This window comes from Eleutherodactylus coqui, chromosome 2, assembly GCF_035609145.1.
Source record: "Eleutherodactylus coqui strain aEleCoq1 chromosome 2, aEleCoq1.hap1, whole genome shotgun sequence".
Lineage (NCBI taxonomy): Eukaryota > Metazoa > Chordata > Amphibia > Anura > Eleutherodactylidae > Eleutherodactylus > Eleutherodactylus coqui.
This window is the reverse complement of record NC_089838.1, coordinates 300,368,456-300,394,138: the sequence shown is the minus strand read 5'-3', so window position 1 is coordinate 300,394,138 and position 25,683 is coordinate 300,368,456. Positions and strand designations below refer to the sequence as shown.

The 25,683-nt window shown below is 42.2% G+C and overlaps 1 protein-coding gene across 1 annotated transcript in view; it reads right to left on the bottom strand.

Moving 5' to 3' along the window:
- Positions 1 to 23,797, bottom strand: part of GFRA2 (GDNF family receptor alpha 2) — a 64,883-nt gene extending 41,086 nt beyond the window's left edge. The window contains exon 1 of the mRNA XM_066593487.1: positions 23,561 to 23,797. Coding sequence (XP_066449584.1) covers positions 23,561 to 23,609 — 49 coding nt within the window. The 5' untranslated portion in view covers positions 23,610 to 23,797. The remainder of the gene's footprint in view (positions 1 to 23,560) is intronic.
- Positions 23,798 to 25,683: the final 1,886 nt, after the last annotated feature.

The following is a 25,683-nucleotide window of genomic DNA, read 5'->3' as shown; positions in this document are numbered from 1 at the left end:
CAGAGAGTTCCACAGTCTCACTGCTCCTACAGTAAAGAATCCCTTTCTATGTTGGTGATGAAACCTGCTTTCCTCCAATCGTAGCGGATGTCCTCTTGTTACCTTCGCGGTCCTGGGTGTAAACAGATCATGGGAGAGATCCTTGTATTGTCCCCTCATGTACTTATACATGGTTATTTGATCGCCTCTTAACCTTCTTTTTTCTATAGTAAATAATCCCAATTTTGGTGCCTCTGTGGGTATTCCAGTCCCGTCATTCCATGTATTAGTTTAGTTGCCCTTCTTTGAACCCCCTCAAGCACTGTGACATCTTTCCTGAGCACCGGTGACCAGAATTGTACGCAGTATTCCATGTGGGGCCTGACAAGTGCCTTATATAGGGGGAGGATAATGTTCTTGTCCTTCGCCCCTATACCTCTTTTAATGCACCCCAAGACTTTATTTGCCTTTGCAGCAGCTGACTGGCATTGGTTACTCCAGTTTAGTCTATTATCCACTAATACCCCCAGATCCTTTTCCATATCACTTTTCCCTAGCGGTACCCCATTAAGTAAATATTGGTGACATCCGTTTCTCCTGCCCATGTGCATAGTCTTACATTTTTCAACATTGAACTTCATTTGCCATTTTCCTGCCCAACCCCCCAGCTTATCCAGGTCCGTTTGTAGCCGCACGTTGTCCTCCGTTGCATTAATTATATTGTATAATTTAGTGTCATCTGCAAATATTGATATTTGCGACTTTGCACGCACATGAAGGTAGCGTTTTTGCAGAATGAATGATGCTTTTTTATGCGCGCATTGGTGTATTTTACTATACTCCTTGCAAACGTAAAGGCGTGTTCATTTGTGCGCGGCGAAAAAATATGCACCGATTGAAATGACTAATTAGTCTAATGAGTTCCAGATGTGTTCTTTTTCCTGCATAATTATGCAGTGTTTCACGAATCTTCTAGCGTTACCATTGACTCCTATGGAGAGTTTAGCTGCACAAATGCGCAGGAAATTAGAGGGTGTTGGGTTTTTTTTTTGCATGACCAAAACGCGCAGGAAAAATATGTGCATGTGAATGAGCCAATTGAAATCAATGGGTTCTATTCTCTGCATATTGCATGTGCAAATATGCGCGCAAATACGCCCGTGTGATGCCGACCTTAAGGGGCTTTTACACGGGGCAACAGATCTCCAACAGGTCATCCCAGCGATAATCGTTCCTGCCCGCTGGCCTTCATTGAGGTTCGAGGATAGGGGCTTTTCTCTAACTTGTGCCTTTTCCTGAGTATCCGCCCACGTTGGAGAACGGCAGGATTTGGAATCACCTCCCAGTTCTCTCACACTGGCCCATACCAATGTGACATGCCTGCAGGATGGGCAGAGACTTGTGGCATAGAGCAGTGGCAGGCTTGGCCAGAATGCTTTAACGGTTTATTTAACCAAAGGCGTTATCGGAGGTGCAAGTCCATAAACAGCATGAACAGCTTTTCATGCAGTCCATTAATAACAGTTATGTGTGTTACCCTCAATATCGAGGAAGGACGGTCTCTCTGGCCTAAGGCCGCGGCCTCTCAGCGAACCGATGCTAATAACATTACCAGTCTATGAACAACTCACTGCAAAGTCCTTGTAGCAATACTTCAGTCACAAATCACAGTGGTGAGTCTCGCGGGTTACTACAGTCATCGAAGGCACCAAAACCCATCAGTCTCAACGGTACAGAGATTTCCCCAGAACTTGGAAACTCGCATGTTTCTTGGCTTCTTTCTTCAGGCACAAGACTGACCAACTGAAGTCTGTGCCAGAGGGCATGAGACAGCACCCATATGGCAGAGCCATGAGTCGACTCTCCCTAGAGTACCAGCTAAAAGCCAATTAACTTAAACCAGAGGTGTAACTTGAAGCTCTTGGACCCCAATGCAAAACCTGTAACAGGGCCCCCAACTATAATGCTTTATTCCTAGTACTGGGCTCCCTATATGGAGAAGAGAGGCCTTATGGGCCCCCTAAGGCTCCTGGGCCCGGGTTTGACCGCATCCCCTGCATCCTCTATAGTTATGCCAGTGACTTAAACACGTTATGATGACTTGACCCTTGTCACCCACCACAGCCAATGGCAGAGCAGATCATTTACACTACATATAAAAAACTTGAAAAGAAAACAATGACACTAGTGGTCAGCAATGTACAAAGAATCTTGCCACAACACCCGTCATTACTGATAGCATAAATGACACTATAAATATCAACATGGGAAGTACTTGCTTCACCAACCCAGCCTTCTAACCATCTCCTTACAGATGCATTAAAAAAAGTTTATTTCAAAGTTTATTACCAACCAGTTGTGATAATAACACATAGTGGCAATAAGGTAAAAAATATCATAGACAGGAGAAATAGAATCCCCAATAATTATATAAAGGTAGCGATCCAGTTGAGTAGAAGAACATAGAACTCATGCCTTGCTATCCGCAGTGGAAGACCCAGGGAGATCGCTACCAGCGACTAAAAATCAAAAAGATTCACCCCCAACATGTTTCACTGGTGACCCAGCTTCTTCAAGGGATGGGGCAAAATGCAGCATCCCCAGATTCTACATGTATTTTTATCACAACTGGTTGGTAATAATCAAGGACTTTTTAATACACAGTAACATAGTATGTAAGGCCGAAAAAAGGCATATGTCCATTCAGCCCCCCCCCCCCTCCCAATGTGGATCCAGAAGAAGGTAAAAAAAAAATGAGAAAGAAGCCGATTTTCCCTATTTAAAGGGAAAAATTCCTTCCCGACTATAATCTGGCAATTAGAATAATCCCCGGATCTGGCATTTTGGGAATTCAACAGTGCTTTTGTCATACTTTTGAGTTCAATACCAAATAGAACATATAGACTGATGTGGCATTTCCCGGAAGAAAGCAGACTAAAGTATTAGGAATGGCACATGGCAGAAAGGGTTCTATTAAAACTTTACATTGGGACTCAGGAGCTTCATGTTACACCTCTGCCTGGAAACTCTCCTAAAGCTCTGTATTGACTTAGCTGTCTTCTGCATTTGTATGGAATCCCATTACTGGCTGTTTCTTCATATTAGTAAAGGTGCAAAAAGTTACTTTTCATCTGTAAAATTCGATATTCCTTTTTAATATGAACTTATTTTAAGGGTGTAAAGTAAAGCTCGCGGGCTCCATTGCATAACTAAGGTCCCCAAACCGTTGATTACTATTCATAGCATTGCTCTTCTTTTATGTTGCAGAGAAGCCTTCGGGCTCCCTTAGGCACCAGGGCCCAGTGGCAAATGCAACCTCTGCACCCCTTGCAGCTACGCCACAGTACTATAATGATATAGTCAGGGACATGTCTTTCCAGGGGCAACACTGTGACTCTGGAGCTGTCACTATGTACAGAACGACTTGGAATATATAGGCCAAGATTATTAGTAGTAGTCATTTCCTGTTACGATGGTAATTACATAAAATCTCATGGTATGACTAGAACACTACATAGGAGTTACCTGTGGCTCTAGGACACCTCCATGTGACATGCTAATATCATTGTGCCCCAATGGCAAGAGAGATGCCATAGAAATATGCAAACTGGATGCCTGGGTAAGGGCCCAATCACTTGCAATTGACATGGCATATCGCTAGCACAGCACAACGCAGTGTCATATCATTGTGTCAGAAATTCATTGACTTGTCATTTTCGCAGCAAGAATAGCGCCACGTGCTGTATTATTCATACTGTCAAAAGTGAGGAAAACCTTGACGGAAAACTGAAACTAAATAGCAGCAGCTCAGCTTCACAAAGTGCGCTGTTAATTAGGTCCCTCACTGATCCCAAGAAAGATGCAGTCCTATTAATCTACAGCAAGAGGTCATTTTCCCTGCAGTACCTCCACAGGGACTAGGATGCATTACATTGCGTTGTCAAGTCTCATAAATAAACCTTTAAAGTGTGCCTGACCTTTCAGATGGAATCTTCAGAATAGGCTGCCATGTGTGTACATGAGGAATAACTCTATTTCTGGCCATTATATGACTTGTATCTTGTATTTTTTCCCATTTTCTATATACACAGAACTGGTAGGGGGAGCCTAGCTGCTGTGCTGTGTTCTATACAATAGGGAAAAAAGAACTGCAGATTCTACTGTCTAGCTGGCTATAACACACACACACATAAAAAGCTAAACACTAGCATGTAGGACAGTGTATTGCAGGATGGAACAGTGGAGAGATGAATAAATAGCAGCAAATAACTCATAATTAGCACTAACAGCACGTCTGTGTGACTCTCTCCTTCTCCTACTTTTTCTCTTCCCCATCCTCTCTGCTCTCATAGACTTCAGTAAGCAGGATGACTCATCTCCCTCCTTCATTCCTATTCTTGCCATCTACCATCACAGAAATAAAATCACTTGACAGCGGGTGTCGAGGTGGGGACATGATTAATAGATAAGCGATATAAAGTTATTACAGAAGGATTCTATAATCTAACTAAGGATATGTGCAAATCTAACATGGGCAGAATATTATAAAAAATCTTTTATAAATCACAAAAATCAGCAATACACTTCAATTATAAAACAGCCCACCGGACGGTTCAACCCAGCAGCGGCAGTTGCCTGCAAACAGTCCAAAAGTGACCCAAATGTTGTCCAATATCTTGTCCATGGATAAATATGTTTTTTCCTAGCATTAGTTTGAGCTTGCATATTTTTAACTGGCAGGCCCGTGCTTAAGTCACTATCCATGTGCACAGGTTGGGCCTTTTCCTGAGGACCTACCTCACTTACGTATCTCTAGCGTGTTTGGTACTGTAGTGTATGTGAAGTGTCTTTGGACGTCTGTTGAGGGTACCTCGATGCACAGAGCTGCAGGATGAGGTGGACTCTCTGTAGTAGTTGCTCTATCTGTAGTCCATGCAGCTTTGCTCTCTCAGCGATGTCAGTTCTGGGGGGTTATGGGGCTGCACTTTTCAGCTACAAGCTCCCTCCTTTCTCGTGCCACTGGCTCTCTGTTGCAGGCACAGAATCTCCAGGAAGTGACTCCTATGGCTCCGTCAGTCAATTCCTCACTCCTCTTGCAACTCTCTCCCTGCAATGCAGTCTCTCGTGGCTGAGTACCATTGGGATTGCTTTACAGCTTATTGCTCTCTCAGCCTTGTGTCCAGCTCTTACAGAACCTAACCGAGCACATTGAGTCCATGCACCTCTCTACCATTCTCCATCCTCCAGACATCCCACCTCATCTCTGAATAATAGAGAGATACACAAAATGCAGTAATGTATGACTGCCAGTAGAGGTCACCCTCATGCTATCCATGGACACATCATCTGAGCCCCTTACACAGGCAGTGAACAGCAAGATAGGAGGAATGGAGACCCTGGTAGTCAGCGCCTTTTTCAGCATTTAGATAAAAAACATTAATTGCCATTTTGCTAGTTATCACACTGCTATCACATAAGCACAACTTGTTTGAAAAGTTAGTGACCAATAAGTCACTATTAATTGTGCTATATACTACAATAACTTAATTAGTCGTTATTTTAATTACCATTTTATCTACCAATGTTTTAAATTGGTCCCCATTTCAAATGTGAGTTTACTATCATGATCAAAATGACAAGTCCCCCCCACTTAAAGATGTGTAATCACATCCCTCAGTCCAGATTAGATTATCTAAACAGAATAATCTGATGGGGCTGCTTTTATCCTATTTCCCAACATTTACATAGAAACATAGCATGTTAGGCCAAAAAAAGACATATGTCCATCCAGTTCAGCATAGATATTACCCTCCAATGTTGATCCAGCGAAAGGCAAAAAAAAACCCCAATGAGGTAGAAGCCAATTTTTCCCATTTAAGGGAGAAAAGTTGAGGTACACTTTTAAGCCCCACCCCAATCCACCTGGGAGCACCCACGAAACATGCCAAGAATACCCACTTTAAGCAAACTTGTATATGTTCCGCTCAGTTTGCTGTCCATTTCACGGGTCAATCCCAGAAAAATGGAAGGGATGGCTTTTTACCAATGGTCCATTGTGCGTTGATGGCAATGGCAAAGCTCAAGGATGTAAGAAGAACATAGAAGTTAAGGAGGGATAAGGCCAGGAAACAGGTGAAATATACAGTCCACTGCCCAGTGGTTCATCTGGTGTGCTCAGGTCCCGACCCTGTACTGGGCCCTTAAGGTCTAGGAGAAGACAACCCTACTTCAAGCTGATATGGCGCCAAAGACAATTCCTGCAGAGGGGATTTGCAAATAACGTATTATAATTTATAATATAATGCTATAACCTGTGTATCCAAAGACAATGGCTTTATTAAGGATACTGATAAAATTGGCCATGCACCAGTACTGTATAGATTATTGGACCCCAGAATCATTTTCTCTAAGGTCCCCCAGTTAGACCTTGAGATCAGTAACACACTGCAAGCAATTAATTGCATATCCAGCAATGTAACATAAAAGCTTCAGGATCACAATGCTACATTGATTGTAAAAACAATCCCTAGTGGTCAACAAGCTCTACACAAGAGGAAGAAGAGGTCACTACACACAAGGAGCCTCTTATAGGACAAGGGGGGAACCACTTTTAAGGCCTCCGTTGACAAGACTGTTCATCTAATCACCACAACTCTAATCATTTGTATATCTGCCCGAGATGAAACCGCATGCCAAGTTTTGCAGCAAAATGAAACTTCATCTAGGGGCGGGGCTATTATTTTTTTTTTTACAAAGAGTGTATATGTGTTTAGAAAAGTGGTGTCTTAGTTGGCAAAGGGACTTTCCACCTGTAGGCACCAGGGTCTGGGCATGAGTGCCACCTCTGCACCTCTTATAGCTATTCCCTTGTGTTTATCATGGTTATATAATCCCTCAGTTAAAGTACCTTCACACGGGGCAATTATCATGCAAATTATTACAGTGAATCCAGGCTATAGTCGTCCTGTGTACAAGTGTGCTCCGACAGGGCACTGAGCAACACATCGCTCATTTGTCAGAGTCGCTGGCTTTGTAGCTCACCTGAGAACCATCCGACTGTCGGGCCGTGTAAACAGGAGTCGCTCAATCTTCCAGTGTCTGCCTGTTTTCTCTGAATGCAGGAGGGTGGCCGGAACAATCCCTGGCCCGCTCCACCTCCATTTACAAGACGACTATCACTTGTAAAATCAAAGGAGGGATAGCGGCTGAGACAGCTGTTGGGGCGTCCCATGTGAAGGGACCAGGGGCGTAACGAAAGGCTAAGGGGCCCTGATGCAAAACGTGAGCTGGGCCCCCCCTCTATCTGTATCTGTACCCGTACCCATACCTAAACCATGCTGCACAGAGACATAAATTGAAGCTCCTGGGCCCCAATGCAAACCCTGTAACAGGGCCCCCAACTATAAGGCTTTATTCATAGTACTGGGCTCCCTATATGGAGAAGAGAGGCCTTATGGGCCCCCTAAGACTCCTGGGCCCGGGTGCAACCGCATCCCCTGCACCCTCTATAGTTACGCCCCTGGAAGGGACCTTTACTTAAGGCACAACATCTAATCTCTTAATTCTGCCATAAATTTGTTTGGCTTCAGTGTTCAGCAATATAAACAGGAAATACGTAAACCACAGAACTCTTCGTGTCAGTGCGTCATTTCAGACATGTTGTTGGTTTAGGTGCTTCAGGGTATCATAACAGGCACTTGGTCTTGTGCAAACTATCTAAATTTATGAGACAAAAGCAAATACAAACACATCTTTACACTAATAAATCCTGGGCTGATTTTTGTAGGACAAATGAAGCAATGAACAAGACAAGAAAGTCTATATAGAAAATAGTACCAAGAAGGATATGTGAAGTGATCTTTTTAGGCCAGTAATAGGACAGAGAGGCAAGAACTTCCAAAGTTTTTTGGTATGTTAATATTCTAAAGTACAGCTCCCCTCCCTTTCAGATTGTACCCTCTTGATCCCTGGTCAACATCTTCCTCTTCCAGGCAAATGGGATAATACTAGTCTTGGGTCAACATTTTCCTTACCCTGGCAGATGGGACCGTCTTGGTTCCTGGTCAACATTTTCCTCTCTGTGGCAGCTGGGACATTCTTGGTTCATGATCAACATGATCCTCTTCCTGGCAGATGGAACCATCTTAGTTCCTGGTCAACATCTTCTGTGCCCTGACAGATGGGACAATTTTGGCCCTAGCAAACATCTTCCTCTCCCTGGCATATGTAGCAATTTTTTTTCCTAGTCAACAGCTTCCTCTCCCTGACAGATGAGGCCATCTTGGTTCCTGGTCAATATCTTCCTCTTCCTGATAGATAAGACCATCTTTGTTCCTGGTCAAAATCTTCTGCACCCTGGCTAGTGGGATAATTTTTGTCTCTGGTCAACATCTTTCCCTCCCAGACAGATGATACCACCTTGGTTCTCTTCCTGGCAGATGAGATCATCCTTGGTTCCTCATCACCATTTCTGCTCCCTGGCAGATCAGACAGTTTTGGTCCTTAGTCAACATCTCATCTGCCAGGAAGTAGAAGATCATCATGATTCTTAGTCACCATCTTCCTCTCCCTGGCAGATGAGACAGTCTTAGTTCCTCGTTACTGTCTTTCTCTCTATGTGAGATGGAACAATTTTGGTTTCTGGTCATCATTTTCCTTTCCCTGACAGATGAGACCATCTTGGTCTCTGGTCTCCATCTTCTTCTCTTTGACAAATGGTACCAGAAGTTCTAGTGGCACTCTAAAACCCACAACTAGCCCTTGTATCTCCGTAATGTCCAGTCATGGCCTCTGCCACTTAACTTAGATCTACCATGTTTGGACCATTATTTATTGACTTGATAGTTCTAATCTAAAAGAGTCCGTCTTTACATTAATTTTCGCCACCACTGTTCACCACACAAGATCACAGTCTTGTCACCATAATATCCTTATTTACAATCCCACTCTATGGACAATGCTTGGGGCATGACACAATATTTAATAAATCTCTTGTTTGTCATGTAATAGACTGATATTTTAGCACCCTACTGTAGTGGTATATCATTCTCAATATCTTGGCCTTCTTTGTATGTCAGCTCTCCAAGCAGTACAACCATTGATGAAGAAGGAAAGCACGTAGTCTAAATTGTTCGAAGATTTAGGTTATTGATAATTAGTATATTATTCTAATATTGAATGCTCATTCCTAATGAATGGGGTATTGGAGGATTATACATGCTTTTCTATATACTTTGGACATTATGAGTAATGTTCTGTACCTTCTACACACGAGTCACAGGTTAAAGTAGCCAATACAATTAGACATTAAAGGAGGTTCTAATCAAACCCTTCTCTTTTACTCCAGTGAAGTTCTGTTCCATATGATCTTAATGGGGCTGAACTGCAATGCCACACACAACCTGTGGCCAAATGTGGCGCTGTTGTTTATGAAAATAAAGGCTAAGAATGTACTGTACATGAAATCAAGTTTTTATAGGTCAGAGTCCTGCACAACGTGGCAAACATTTGGATTACACACAAATCCCTTGCTTTTCAGTAAAATACTTGCTAGAGATGAGTTGGCATTGTGAGCAGTGGTGTGTCCCCAATATAGGAACTTAGACAGACCACGTGGCTGCTACAAAGCCCTAATAGCCCCTCTTCCTGCCCCATCGCTGTCTTGCTGGGCCTTCCTGAAAAGTCTGCCTAGCAGTCTCTTTGTAACATTTTTACTGGTCCGGAAGCTGCTTCCCTCAGTACAGAAGCTGACTTCTTCCCCTCTCTCCAGCAGTACTAAACTGAGAGTAAGAGAGAGGTTTATGAGGTTGCCTATCCAATGAGAGAAACAGCATCTGGACCAGCAAGACTCATTATAGAGAGACTTGTGCTGTCTGAGTGGAGACACAGAGAGGGCACTATATAAGTTTCAGGAGCTATGGAGGGGCACTATATAGGTTCCAGGGGCTACAGAAAGGGCACTGGGGTGCTATACACTTATAAGCTTCAAGGACCACAGAGGGTGTACTATATGACCTTCAGAGGCTATTAAAGGGCACCAGGGCATTATAAGCCTATAAGTTTCAGAGGTAGCACTGTATACGTTTCTGGGCCATAGAGGAGGCACTGAGTAAGTTTTAGGTGCCACAGAGGGGACATTAAATAATTTTTGGGGCCCACAAAGGAGAGATTGCATAAAGTTTCAGGGGTCACAGTGGAGGCACTAGTACTTTGTGGGCCCGCAGAGAGGAAAATAGTACTTTATAGGAGTACCGGTACTAAGAAAAGCATTGGGTGTAGTGGCAGGACGTAAAAATTGTTAGCCTTGGTTTTTTTTTACGGACCTTTTTTTTAAGATGTGTTCCAAGATAAATTCCTGTCTGTGCTACATGATTTCTATAGAGGTAGAATGAAAATGGGAATGTAGGCTTTTAGTCTTAAGGGACCAGGTATAGGTCTCAGATATGGGATATTCTGTCCGATCCCTGTTGCCCGCGTGACCTCCACTCTGGCTGGACGACTCTTACAACATCTGCTGTGCGGACTGGAAGTCTTTTTCTCTATGTATTCCTATGACAGACACAGTGTGAGTCTCAGGATTGAACAGAGACAGTGTAGATCTAGGCAGGGGGCGATCAACCCTTTAGGTTTGCCCAGCTAGATGATTTTCTTCCTCTGTGCAGAAGTGTCTTGTGATGCTACATGAGTCATCCTCCTGGCTCTGTCTCCTCCCCCTTATGTTCCGAGGAGTCGTTGTCAACTCATTGGCACTCCACATCATGATTGCTTAGTTCTGCTGCTGTATTTATATTAAGAGCTTGGTTCTGGTGTTATATGTATGTTCTAAGCCTGGTTCTAGTATTGCAATTATGTACTAAGGATGGTTTGTGCTGTATTTAGGTACTGAGCTTGGTTCTGGTACTGTATTTATTATGAGATTGGTTCTAGTATTGTAACTATGTACTGTGGATGATTTGTGCTGTATTTATGTATTGAGCTCGGTTCTGATGCTGTATTTATTTCATGAGCTTTGTTCTAGTATTGTAACTATGTACTGAGGATGGTTCATGTTGTATTTATGTACTGAGTTTGGTTCTGGTGATGTATTTATGTTATGAGCTTGGTTCTAGCATTGTAAATATGTACTGAGGATGGTTTGTGCTGTATTTATGCAATGAAATTAGTTCTAGTGCTATATTTATGGTATGAGCTTGATTCTGATGCTGTATTTATAGTATGAGCTTGGTTATGGTGCTGTATTCAATTTATGAGGTTGATTCTAGTATTGTAACTATGTCCTGAGGATGGCTTGTGCTGTATTTATGTACTGAACGTAGTTCTGGTGCTGTATTTATGGTATGAGCTTGGTTCCAGTACTGCATTTATGGTATGAGCTTGGTTCTTGTGCTGTATGTATTTTATGAGGTTGATTCTAGTTTTGTAACTATGTCCTGAGGATGGTTCCTGTTGTATTTATGCTTTGAACTTGGTTCTCGTGCTGTATTTATATTATGAGCTTGGTTCTTGTGCTGTACTTATGTTATGTTCTTGATTCTGGTTCAGTACTTATTCACTGAGCTGTTCTTACTGCTTTCTGTACAGTAGAGCTACAAACAAGTATACTTCAACACAAGAGTGAAAATATACATACTATATTTTGAAAACTCATAAAATACATAAAAGATGACATACTAACTCATATGAAGCCACATCACAGGTATTCACAGAACATGATCAAAGGGGACTAAATAACGAAGTGCAAGGGCAAATAAAGATCTAGTGATCTGATACAGGAAAACTACCTTATGATGACTTGTAAAAGGATATAAATAAGAACAAAGACCCGGATGACGGCTACGCCCTAAAGCGCGTTTCACCTGTGATGTGGCTACATATGATTTTATTTGACATTTTGAATGCATTTTACGAGTTTTCCTAATAAAGTATATATATTTTTTTTGTGTGTGTGTGTGTTGGTGTGTATTTATTTGTAGGTGTGCAGTATTGATTTTTTTATGCACTCCTGTTGATATATTTGTGTGGGCTCTAGTATATTCATAGGTTGTATGCTTTCTGTACTTTATTCTGATAATAGTGACTACTGGAAACCTGCAGGAAATCTGAATTTAAGTAACGGATATATACCCAGTTTTCCTGAAAATAAGACACACTCTGAAAATAAGACATAGCATGATTTACCAGAATTTTTGAGGATACAAAATGATTTTTCAGGCTTTTTGAGGATGCTTGAAATATAAGCCCTCCTCCAAAATTAAGCCCTGCTAACAGTTAATTAAAAAAGTCAATTTAAATAGTGTCCAGGCAGCTATACATGTAAAAAAAGTTAAACCTTTGAACACTGTCTTACTTTCGGGGAAATACGGTAGTAGAAAAGAGAACATACTAGTGATCACAGGGACTCCTCAACAATGTGAGAATCTGGCAAACAGCTCTTCATATATCAGCTGCCAGGACCACATGAGTGTGCTATAAGGCTGGGTTCACAAAGTGGACGAGATTTGCAAAAACGCGGCTTGAGTTTTGAAGTTGCATTTCTGCCGCGGAAATCTCGCAGTATTTCCATGCGGTCATTCCGCGAGGTTTCTGCAGGATTTATGAGCCGTGTGAACCCAGCCTAAAGATTCATGCAAAATGATACAATGTTTAAAGTGACGCCGTGAAACTATATTATGTAACAGAAAGGTTTCAGATAATACTCTGATTAAGAAGGACCAAAAGAAACAGCATTCCATATCTATAGACGTCATGTAATCGCGCTCTACAGAACATACAGTATGTTGGATGGCTGGTAATATATTATGCAGTATGTGAGTATACAGTATCCACTGTGGACAGAGGAGTCCATTACTAACAGGGCTTGAATTATCATGTCTGTACCGCATTTCATGGACAGCTCTTCTCTTTGTCCGCGATCTTCGGTTAGTGTCTACATTAGGCGCATTATCAGCTTTACATAGACAAATAATGGGTCAGCGGGTCAGAGCCATTAGTAAGGTCACAGCCATAGAGGCTTTACTGAATGCATCACTTATCAAGCGCTTTACTACACCAATTACTATTCTTCATTCAACTAGATATACAACGCAGGTTTGAACTTGGGCATGGAGATTAGAGAATTGCACGTACAACAAATGTCTAATAACTTCTATTATGGGAACCGCTTACTTTATAAATGGGAGGTTTCTGATAATACAGCATAGAAACTGCAAGGACATTAAAGGGGTTGTCCAGTTGTAAACGATTGATGGCCTATAGTAGATGTTGCCCAGGACTCCTGACGATCAGTAGATCACATGGCCCGTGTTCTTGTGTACTGAGCTTATTTCTGCAGGAAGCAGACAGCCCTGTTCTTACTGTAGTGGCCAGGCTCAGTATTACAGGCCAAATTCTCATTCACTTCAATTAGAACTTTGCCTGCAATATCGAGCCTGAGCACTACAGTAGGAACAGAGCTGCCTTCGTCCTGCAGAAATCAGCTCAGTACACACATGCACCAGCCTGGTGAACAAGTGATTGTCACGGGTGCCAAATGACAGATCCCTACAACTGTTGGCCTACCTTGATTAGGTTTACAACTGGAAAACCCTTTAAAGTCCCCACAGCTTCTATGATGCCTGTTTCTCCTTAAAGAGAGTGCCAAGTTGGCTTAGGGAGTCTTACATAAGCCACGCAATGCTCACTGGGTAAAAAAATATGCAAATAGATCATGCAAGAGTACCTCCACAGTGCCACCTATATATGACTGTGTAGGGGCTAATGCCCACAGATAGATTTCTGTCGCGTTTTACGCAGCGGAAATCTGCAGCGTTGTCCCGCAGCTATTAGGTGCTATTGAACCTAATAGTTAAATGTTCACAACATGCTCTGTTTGCCGCCAGAATACACGCGGCCTGCTTCCACTGTAGTCAATGGAAGCCGGCCGTCACGTTATACTTCCGCTGTAGCACAGCGGAAGTATCACGTGAATACGCGTGCCCTCCCACCGCCGGCTGTGCAACCCCGCACTGCCGGCGCATCACGTGCTGTGCATGAGCGCTGGCCCGCTAGTCGGGGCGCGTACAGCAGATCCGGAGTGGTATAGGGGTTTGGGGGGCGCCGTGGCAGACTCCGCTGTGATATTACGCTGGTGGAGTCCGTCACGGCCGTGGGCATGAGGCCTAAGTCATATTTGACCTTTCAACAGGTCATGCTACATAATTATGGATATAGGCCAAACCAGAGACTTCTCCAGAATGAAAAGACAACCATCTACAGACAGGCTGTTTCATACTGTTTGCCCCTCGTTAGTGCACAGCATAGAGGATAACTTGGTACTCGGTAAGGGTCTGACCCCTGAGACTCCCACCAATATCAAGAATAGGGCTCCTGTGTCTCCCTCTGCCTGTCAATATGGGGATTGCTTCTTCCCCAGCAGTGATGTCGCTGTGAATGGAGCACTGGCCAAGCATGTGCGGTCATTCATTTCAATGGATCCCGTGTCCCCCCTCCTCCATACTGCAGGGCTACTGCACCCGTGGAAAGGGGAGAATTTGAAATCCTAAAACAACCCCTTTAGTAGACACTGGGCCTTACTTACTATTGAAAACTCAATGTGGTGAGCCAGTAAACTGTCAAACATGTTTGCAACATATTTACCAAATGACTTAGACACTTTTTTTTTTTGCCATGTCCAAAAAAGGGCGTTCCTTCACAAAAAGGGGAAGTGGCCTAAATTGTGCCAAAAAGTACACAAAATTGTGGCAAATTGCAGCAAAATTTTGGCACAATTTTTTTAGTGTGAACGAAGCCAACCTGTGGTGTGTTCACATGGGCGACGGAGAGTTTCACCCAACATTTTCGGGCGTGACTCGCATCACACAGCACACAGACACCCCATCCGTGTGCTATGCAATCTGCGGGAGACCAAGCATCTGCTTGTTCTATTCTCGTGCGAGACTTGCACAGAAATAGAACATGCTGCTATTTTTCCAAAGCTGGGAGAGAAAAATCACCCACGTAAGTATACTCGATGCAAAGTAATGGTTGGATTCTGGTGCAAGTTTTGTGCATCTGGCAATGCACAGAACTCACATTATTTCTCGCACCCTTAGGGGAACTTATGATATGTAAATTAATATTTGATCCATTGGCGTCTGACCTCCGAGCCTTCAGGTGTTCCTTCAGTCCATACATGAGGCTGTGGCTTGCACTGCAATGTATCCCATGGTCTCCTCATTGTTCTAATGGGCAGGGGCATTGTTCCAAGTGGTGTGCACTGGTAATGATGGAGTTAAAAAAAATCCAAACCTGCAGACAAATACAACTGTCTTGGCCTATTAATCCCTTTCCAAAGTGCACAGCTTAGAAGGAATACTGGGCAGAGGTCCCTGAGGACGGACTTCAACAATCAAATTTTAAAGGGGTTATCCATGTGTTAAAAATTGATGGCCCGTCCTTAGGATGTGGTCCAACTCCAATCAGCCGTATGAAGGGGCAGCGTCGCTTGTACGAGTGCTGCAACCTCTTGAATGCTTACATTGGCTTGCGGTCTGGTTCGTGCTCAAAGTGCCGTGCTATTCGGGCAGCTCTTCTGAGTATTGCAGTGTTGTGCTGTTCAGGTGAATAATGCTGCAATGCTTAGAAAAGTCACAGCAAGAAGTACAGCAATCGGGGAACAAACCAGACTGCAAGCTGATGCAAACACTCACACGGAGAGCTGGGACCTCTTCAAAGTGATGATCAGCGGGGGTGCTCAGACCTCCACCAATCAGTTATCTATGTTTAAAGGGGTTTTTGGGGACTCCATTATGGGTGGCCTATCCCTAGGGATTCCACCTCTTTGGACCCCGATGGGTCACGCTCTCGAAGGTATTGCAGCACTCGGTCACAAAGCTGCAAGTGCCGCCCGCTGCCTCGTCATCTTATGAGCCTGTCTGTCAGCGGAAGGTACTGCCTGCTGCAGCCAGGTGCTACCCGTGGCCTCGCCTCCTCCAGATTCGGCCTGCGTGGACTCCCTCCCATTTGGACCGCATTCATGGCCACCTTGGGCTGCATGCCTCCATGGGCCTTGGATTGCACCCCCCTGATATACACTATTAAGAAATTAATTAGCACAGAATTATGGCCTAAATATCTTATAATGATACAAGACAAAGAATTAAATAGTCACCGTACTGTGTTAATGTGACAGCCAATGTGATAACCAACAAAAGTGCAAATCACCTAAAACCTAGAATGACATTTTTGTGCTGTTGATGTGAAGTTCTTCTTTAGCAACAGTAATAACAACATGGAGAACAGCAAATGGAAAAGAGTGATGACTCATGCTGTCCATAGAAGTCTATGAACAGCAAAGGGGTGAGGGAAGAGAAAGTTGCTGAAGATTGGGAGAGACTCACAGAGACGTGGTTGCTAGAGCAAACAGTAAGTGATTTACGGTGTTACAGTTAGGACTCACACACAGGGGTGTATTTAGCCTGCGTATTACATGCATATTTTTGCAAATAAGGAAGATGGAACAATACCTCTGCAGCGCCACCTATTGGATGGCAGCATTCCTTTAAAGTAATGTACGGCTTTTTAACAAGTCTGTAAAACAATGATTGGGAATAGGAAACCAAGCCAAAAAATCATACACAGACAGCTGTTTCAGGGTGTTTGCCCCTCATCAGTGTGCAGTAGGGTTCTGGCTTGGCTGGTGAGTGGCCTGGGACGTAGGTCAAGAGGGGCATATTTTTTGCATGCTGTGTTAAAAGACACCACATGTCCTATTTTGGTGCATATTACGCTCCATTATCATAGTGTGGTACATAAAATATGCAATAATAACTCATATATGCGTATTTGCTGCATAATGCGTCAATAACTATGTGGGTAATAAGCATGCTAAATACACTCATCTGAATAAGCCCTTACTGAAATCACATCTACACTGCTCAGTATTGTTGTATAATCCAAGGAGAGCAGAGCCTGCTGTTTCCACCATGTGAAGTGTATGGGAGCCATAACAGCAGCTAGTCTCCACCCACTAGCTAAGAGAAGACTGAAAATTGTATATGCAGACTGCAGGCAAAGAAGAAAACTGGTGATAAATGCAGGACAGGAGTCATAATGGCCAGAAAAAGTGTAATACCTCATGCACACACATTGTAACTTATTCTGAAAAGTCATCTAAAAGTGCGGGTACACTTTAAGAAATTCCTATATGTAGTCATAAACTGTGGTAGATTAGCATTATCATCCGATGAGCCTCATAGAAAAGAATAGGCTAATAAAAGAAGCAAGAGATCCCATATTATACAAGGCGCAGATATTACATCCACCGCAGACCTAAAGAAAGGATATTACAATCATATATACAGTAGACTGCTCATAAAAAGACATAAAACAAGCAGATCACAGCGAAGGGATGAATAATTTATTTCTGGACTCTAGTGGGGATGATTACATTATACCATACGGCAATGGACAGCACCGCGGGAAATGTAACATTATATCACAAAGCATAAATTCTCAGTTCGGCAGGGGATACGGCACTTTGTGTATGAGAGCTTTTTCAGAAAACATTTAAAAGGGAGCGAGGTGCATACATAGAGGTGTAGGGCCGCCATAGGAATGATTAACATGGGTTCCCCTTATGGCGCTGATTAACAAATTCCTCAATATCTGGAATGGATTGGCCATCAATAGTACATCAGCAATGTTAGACCTCCACCGGTCACCTGTTCATTGAGCTGGTGCCCCAACAATAGGTGCAACAATGCTGCAAACTTGGGGCACTTTTACAAAGAACGAAGATGATTTAGATTCTCGCTGGATCATCCAGGATTTTGGGCCTCTAATGCTATGATATTGTTGGTTGCTGCGGCCATACATCCACTCTATTGTTGGTTGCTGTGGCTATACCTCCACTATATTGTTGGTTGCTGCAGCCATACCTCCACTATATTGTTGGTTGTTGCAGCTATACCTCCACTATATTGTTGGTTGTTGCGGCCATACCTCCACTATATTGTTGGTTGTTGCGGCCATACCTCAGCTATATTGTTGGTTGCTGTGGCTATACCTCCACTATATTGTTGGTTGTTGCGGCCATACCTCCGCTATATTGTTGGTTGCTGCAGCCATACCTCCGCTATATTGTTGGTTGCTGCAGCCATACCTCCACTATATTGTGGGTTGCTGCAGCTATACCTCAGCTATATTGTTAGGTGTTCCGGCCATACCTCCGCTATATTGTTGGTTGCTGCGGCCATACCTCCGCTATATTGTTGGTTGCTGTGGCTATACCTCCACTGTATTGTTGGTTGTTGCGGCCATACCTCCACTATATTGTTGGTTGTTGCGGCCATACCTCCACTATATTGTTGGTTGCTGCAGCCATACCTCCACTTTATTGTTGGTTGTTGCGGCCATACCTCCACTATATTGTTGGTTGCTGCAGCCATACCTCCACTTTATTGTTGGTTGTTGCGGCCATACCTCCACTATATTGTTGGTTGCTGCAGCCATACCTCCACTGTATTGTTGGTTGTTGCGGCCATACCTCCACTATATTGTTGGTTGTTGCGGCCATACCTCCACTATATTGTTGGTTGCTGCAGCCATACCTCCACAATATTGTTGGTTGCTGCAGCCATACCTCCACTATATTGTTGGTTGCTGCAGCCATACCTCCACTATATTGTTGGTTGTTGCGGCCATACCTTCACTTTATTGTTGGTTGTTGCGGCCATACCTCCACCATATTGTTGGTTGCTGCAGCCATACCTCCACTATATTGTTGGTTGCTGCAGCCATACCTCCACTATATTGTTGGTTGCTGCAGCCATACCTCCACTATATTGTTGGTTGCTGCAGCCATACCTCCACTATATTGTTGGTTGTTGCGGCCATACCTTCACTTTATTGTTGGTTGTTGCGGCCATACCTCCACCATATTGTTGGTTGCTGCAGCCATACCTCCACTATATTGTTGGTTGCTGCAGCCATACCTCCACTATATTGTTGGTTGTTGCGGCCATACCTCCACTTTATTGTTGGTTGTTGCGGCCATACCTCCACTATATTGTTGGTTGCTGCAGCCATACCTCCACTATATTGTTGGTTGCTGCAGCCATACCTCCACTATATTGTTGGTTGTTGCGGCCATACCTCCACTATATTGTTGGTTGTTGTGGCCATACCTCCACTATATTGTTGGTTGCTGCAGCTATACCTCCACTATATTGTTGGTTGCTGCAGCCATACCTCCGCTATATTGTTGGTTGCTGCAGCCATACCTCCGCTATATTGTTGGTTGCTGCAGCCAACATACTGTACACCGCTCAAAAAATGAAGGGATCCCTTAAATCACACGTCAGATCTCGATGATCTTCATCATCTCCAGACTCTTCCACGTCTATCACATGTGTTCAGTGTGAACCTGCTCTCATCTGTCAAGAGAATGGGGTGTCAATGGCAGACCTGCCAATTCTGGTGTTCTCTGGTGAATGCACGGTGCTTGGCTGTAAGCATAGGTCCCTCTGCAGGACGTCCAGCTGTCATACCGCCATCATGGAGTCTGTGTATGACAGTTTGGTCAGTAACATGTAGATCAGCAGCCGCTGGAGGTCATTCTGTAAGGTTCTGGCAGCGCTCCTTCTGTTCCTCCGGTTGGTGCCCTTCTATGGCCCTGCTCTGTTGTCCTCATGTAACGGACCATGTCCTGGGATCTGCTCTTGAGACTGTGCTGGGAGACACGGCAAACCTACTTGTGACAGCACGAATGAATGTGCCATCCTGGAGGAGCAGGACTACCTGTACAACCTGATTGAGCTGCAGGTATCTCCTCATGTACCAGTAGTGACAAAGACACCAGCAAAACTATAGAAAATTGGTCAGAGAGGAGAGAGGAATTGTCTCCAGACCCTTTTTGGAGGTGTCTTGCGGTTTCCTTTTTGGGACTCCTGTTATCACTTTCATTTGTACCAAAGCAGGGGAAATTAATTCACTATCACTTCTGCCTCTTCACTGGACAGATTGACATTCCTGAAATGGAAGTGACTTGGGGTTGTACTGGGAGCCTTGAGTGTTCCTGAAATTCTTCAGGTGTGGAAAAAATGCAGGAAAGATTTTCTTTTTTGAAGAATAGAATTTCAGTAGGACCCCAAACACCCGACCAATGTCATCAACAATCAGTGTAAGGAAGAACAAGGAGTCCTGGAAGTGTGATATGGCCCTGACAGATCATCAAGAGTGTCTGGGATAACATGAGGAGATCGGAGGATTGGACAAGCCGGCATCCACAGAAGATGTGCAGTTACTTCTCCAAGATGTCTGGAACAAACTCCCTGCCGAGTTATTTCAAAAACTGTGTAGAAGTGGAGGTCACAGCAAATAATGATGTGATTTACATGTTGTTCAGTCACTTTGTATTTTGTCAATTGAACAAAAATAAACTGTTAGCACTACTATTTCTGAAAGCATTCTTACTTTATAGCATTTTTTCGATATCTGCCTAAAACATTTGCATAGCACAGTATATTTAAGTCATATACATTACTGTATCAGGTGCTTTATATATGTGTAAATGAGAGGAAGTGTGTGCTCATGAGACATATAGGAGCATATATATGTGTATGTATATATATATGCCTGTTATATCTATCCCATATCTCTCCGTCTCATATCTATCTATCTATCTAATAATATATTCTGTCTAATCTATCTTGTCCTTTCTCTCTTTAAATCATAGATATATGATTTAAAGAGAGAAAGGACAAAAGAGATTAGATAGATTAAATTATTGGATAGATAGATATGAGATAGTTATAAGATACATAGATATGAGATAGATAGATACATAGATAGATATAGGATGGATAGATATGAGATAGATAGAGTCAAGATAGATATGAGATAGATAGATAGATATGTGATAGATAGATAGATAGATAGATAGATAGATAGATAGATAGATAGATATGTGATAGATAGATAGATAGATATGAGATAGATAGATAGATAGATAGATAGACAGATAGATGATTTAAAGAGAGAAAGGACAAAAGAGATTAGATAGATTAAATTATTGGATAGATAGATAAGAGATAGTTATAAGATACATAGATATGAGATAGACAGATACATAGATAGATATGGGATGGATAGATATGAGATAGATAGATTCAAGATAGATATGAGATAGATAGATAGATAGATAGATATGTGATAGATAGATAGATAGATAGATAGATAGATAGATAGATAGGAGATAGATAGATAGATAGATAGGAGATAGATAGATAGATAGATATGTGATAGATAGATAGATATGAGATAGATAGATAGATAGATGATTTAAAGAGAGAAAGGACAAAAGAATTAGATAGATTAAATTATTGGATAGATAGATATGAGATAGTTATAAGATAGATAGATATGAGATAGATAGATTCGAGATAGATATGAGATAGATAGATAGATATGAGATAGATAGATAGATAGATAGATTCGAGATAGATAGATTCGAGACAGATATGAGATAGATAGATAGATAAATATGAGTTAGATAGATAGCTAGATAGATATGTGATAGATAGATAGATAGATAGATAGATAGATAGATACATACAGATAGAAAAATAAATAGATATGAGATAGCTATAAGATACATAGATATGAGATAGATAGATAGATGATAAATAGATAGATAGATGATAGATAGATGTGATATATAAGGATTGGGTGGTTACAGTATATAGATAGATTTTCTAGGGCATTATTAATTTTAAGGGCAGAAACTTTAAAATAGTTAAGTAAATGAACTTCAGCTATACCATCATTGATTCATTAGACATTGTGGAGTCAGGACGGGTTTGATGTTATCCAGCACCTATAGTGCACACTTACACATGGACTTCTGTATGTATAGTAGAGCAGCAGTGTGATTGTTCTCAGTAAGAGAAACCATGTAATCTTATAGATATGACACCTTTTAATGACTAACAAAAATACATGATGTTACAGCAAGCTTTTGGACCTCTCAGGGTCCTTCCTCAGGCATAATGGAACAGATCTAGTAGAGGAGCGGCACACAGATACACACAACATACTACACTGTATATGAATATAACACCTTCCTACTGCACCTCATATACAACTGGTTTAATTCAATCATTCTCCAGTACAGCGCAGTACTACTGTCTGTAAGTCTAGATGGACCTGAAGTTGGACTGCTTACAATCACGAGTATTTTGCCCCATATATATATATACACAGCGAACATAAGATAAGGTACATTTCCACAGTCCCTTACTCGCACTAGTTTTATCCACCCACTCTTGGGCTAAAAGCTTGAAATTGTTGGTTGCACAATTATACAAAGGTCACACTATAGCATACAATATTATATCATACCGTATTATATTACACTGTATACAACATGTAGCAAGTTCCGTACACCTCATATATACACTTCATACATGAGTTCTACATAGATAGTCAAATATATATCAGATAAATGGATGGAAGAAGAGGGAAAATCATAAGGAAAATGATAGATACATAGATAGGAGATAGATAGATACATAGATAGGAGATAGATAGATAGATATGAGATAGTTAGATATTAGATAGATAGATAGATAGATATGAGATAGATAGATAGATAGATAGATAGATAGATAGATAGATAGATAGATAGATAGATAGATAGATAGATATGAGATAGAGAGATAGATAGATAGATATGAGATAGATAGAAGATATTAGATAGATGGATGGATGGATAAATAGATAGATAGATATGAGATAGATAGATAGATAGATAGATATGAGATAGATAGATATGAGATAGTTAGATATTAGATAGATAAATAGATAGATAGATATGAGATAGATAGAAGATATTAGATAGATAGATAGATAGATATTAGATCGTTATAAGATACATAGATATTAGATAGATAGATAGAAGATAGATAGATAGATATGAGATAGATAGAGGATATTAGATAGATGGATGGATAGATAGATAGATATTAGATCGTTATAAGATACATAGATATGAGATAGATAGATATAACGATCTAATATCTATCTATCTCATATCTATCTATCTCATATATTGTATCTATCTCATATCTATCTATCCATCTATCTATCCGTCTATCTAATATATTCTATCTATCTTCTATCTATCTCATATCTATGTATCTTATAACGATCTAATATCTATCTATCTATCTATCTATCCATCCATCTATCTAATATCTTCTATCTATCTCATATCTATCTATCTCATATATTGTATCTATCTCATATCTATCTATCCGTCTATCTAATATATTCTTTCTATCTATCTTCTATCTATCTCATATCTATGTATCTTATAACGATCTAATATCTATCTAAGATACATAGATGTGAGATAGATAGAAGATATTAGGTGGATGGATAGATAATAGAGAGATAGATAGATGGATGGATAGATTGATAGATAGATAGATGATATGAGATAGATGGCAGATAATTAGCTGGCACTGTGATTGGATGACTGGATACGGTATTAGTTTTCTATGTTCCCCATTAAAAAAACTTTCTTCATCCTGCAGTCACTCACCCAAAAAGAGGAGGCTGTAGGGGAAGTGGTTGGTCAGCAGCATCTTCATATCCCCCCTGGCCCAGCAGCTCCTAGTCACCGGACCCTTAATACCCCAAATCCTCCTGCGGCTCCGGGGGTCCTCTATGTGCTGGAGCCGATGTCACACATCCTCTACAGGGAAGAGCTGATGGCAGGAGACCCCGGAGAGGAGATGATGAGTGCAGGAAGGAGAGGAGCAGGGAAGACTTCTGTGTGATGGGAGGAAGTCCGAGAGGTGCTGAGAGGAGGGGAAAGAGGATGGGAGAAAAGTGCTGAGGAGACCACAGACACACAACAGGGGCTGCAGAGGCAGCTGAGCTGAGCTAGTCAGCGCAGCAGAGCTGAGTGAGTCAGTGTAGCAGAGCTGAGTGAGTCAGTGCAGTAGAGCTGAGTGAGTCAGTGCAGCAGAGCTGAGCTAGTCAGTGCAGCAGAGCTGAGTGAGTCAGTGCAGTACAGCTGAGCTAGTCAGTGCAGCAGAGCTGAGCTAGTCAGTGCAGCAGAGCTGAGCTAGTCAGTGCAGCAGAGCTGAGCTAGTCAATGCAGTACAGCTGAGCTAGTCAGTACAGTAAAGCTGAGTGAGTCAGTGCAGTAGAGCTGAGCTAGTCAGTGCAGTAGAGCTGAGCTAGTCAGTGCAGTAGAGCTGAGCTAATCAGTGCAGCAGAGCTGAGCTAGTCAGTGCAGTAGAGCTGAGCTAGTCAGTGCAGTAGAGCTGAGCTAGTCAGTGCAGTAGAGCTGAGTGGGTCAGTGCAGTAAAGCTGAGCTAGTCAGTGCAGTAGAGCTGAGTGAGTCAGTGCAGTAGAGCTGAGTGAGTCAGTGCAGTAGAGCTGAGCTATTCAGTGCAGATGAGTGCAATGGGGAGGAAGTGCAAGAGGTCCTGATCACTGGAGGGCAAAGAGGATGGGAGTCATGAGAGGGGAGACCACATACAGTACAGCAGGGTCTGCAGATGTAGCTGAGCTGAGCTAGTCAGTACAGCAGTGCTGAGTGTGTGATGGGGAAGAAGTCCAAGATGCGCTGATCACTGGAGAGAAGGGGAAATAAGATGGGAGAACAGTGCTGGGTCTGTAGATGTAGCTGATTTGAACTAATCAGTACAGCAGAGCTGAGTGTGTGATACAAGTTCAAGAGGTGCTGATCACTGGAGAGGAGCGTGCAAGAAGTGAGAGGAGGGGGAAAAGAATAGAAGAGTCATGAGATGGAAAAAAAAGTGCTGAGAAGCCCACAAACAGAAAATAAGGTCTAGGTATGCAGCTGAGTAGGCAATGTAGTAGAGCTGAGTTTGTCCAATCACAGTGTCTTTCCTATGATTTTATATAGGCCTGAACGTAAATGGATGATAAAGCAGAGGTGATTCAGCTCCAGACGGTTAAACTGGCCATAGAGTCTGTCAATTTGCCATCAAATATTACTAATGTTCCTATATAACTGCTGGAATGCTGTCATTATCGGACCGTGATGTGTAATACAAGATATGCGCATATTTAGGGGGAAATCATTCTTGCTTTGCATTTTCCTATACGATAACTGATTATATGCCACTTTTGAAGGGTCAAATCTATAATAACAGTGAAAAATGTAAAGCGGGCGCTCAGGCTGCTACAAATTTCCATGCGCAGCCCAATCATTAATAATCGTCTTCAGCAATCATATTCTCAACAATTAATGTTTAACCTTAAAGGACAAACTCAGAGAGCCAATGTCAAATGTAGCAGAGCTGAGGTTACTTACTATTTGTTCCTGATTGGTTCTACATAGGATTGTATTATGATATTGATAGAAAGGTAGTGCAGCCCCAAATAATTCACCAACAAACTCAGCTCTGCTACATTAGTAGGGTGCAAATGGAGTGATGATGAAAGATGTTAGTGTAATAGGAGATCCTGCTGAGCTAGAGGGATTTGGATGAGATCAGACCATGCAAGTAGAAATGTGCTCAGGGGAAAGTACTACGAAGGTGATTTGCTGCAACAAAGTATCAAGTTAACGTTTGCTGCATCTGTAACATAGAGACAAACCCTACTGATACTATGAGGCGTACGGTCAGAGGCGTTGCAGCACTGAGCTGCTTTAGGCTACACATACACACCGTTCAGAATCACATT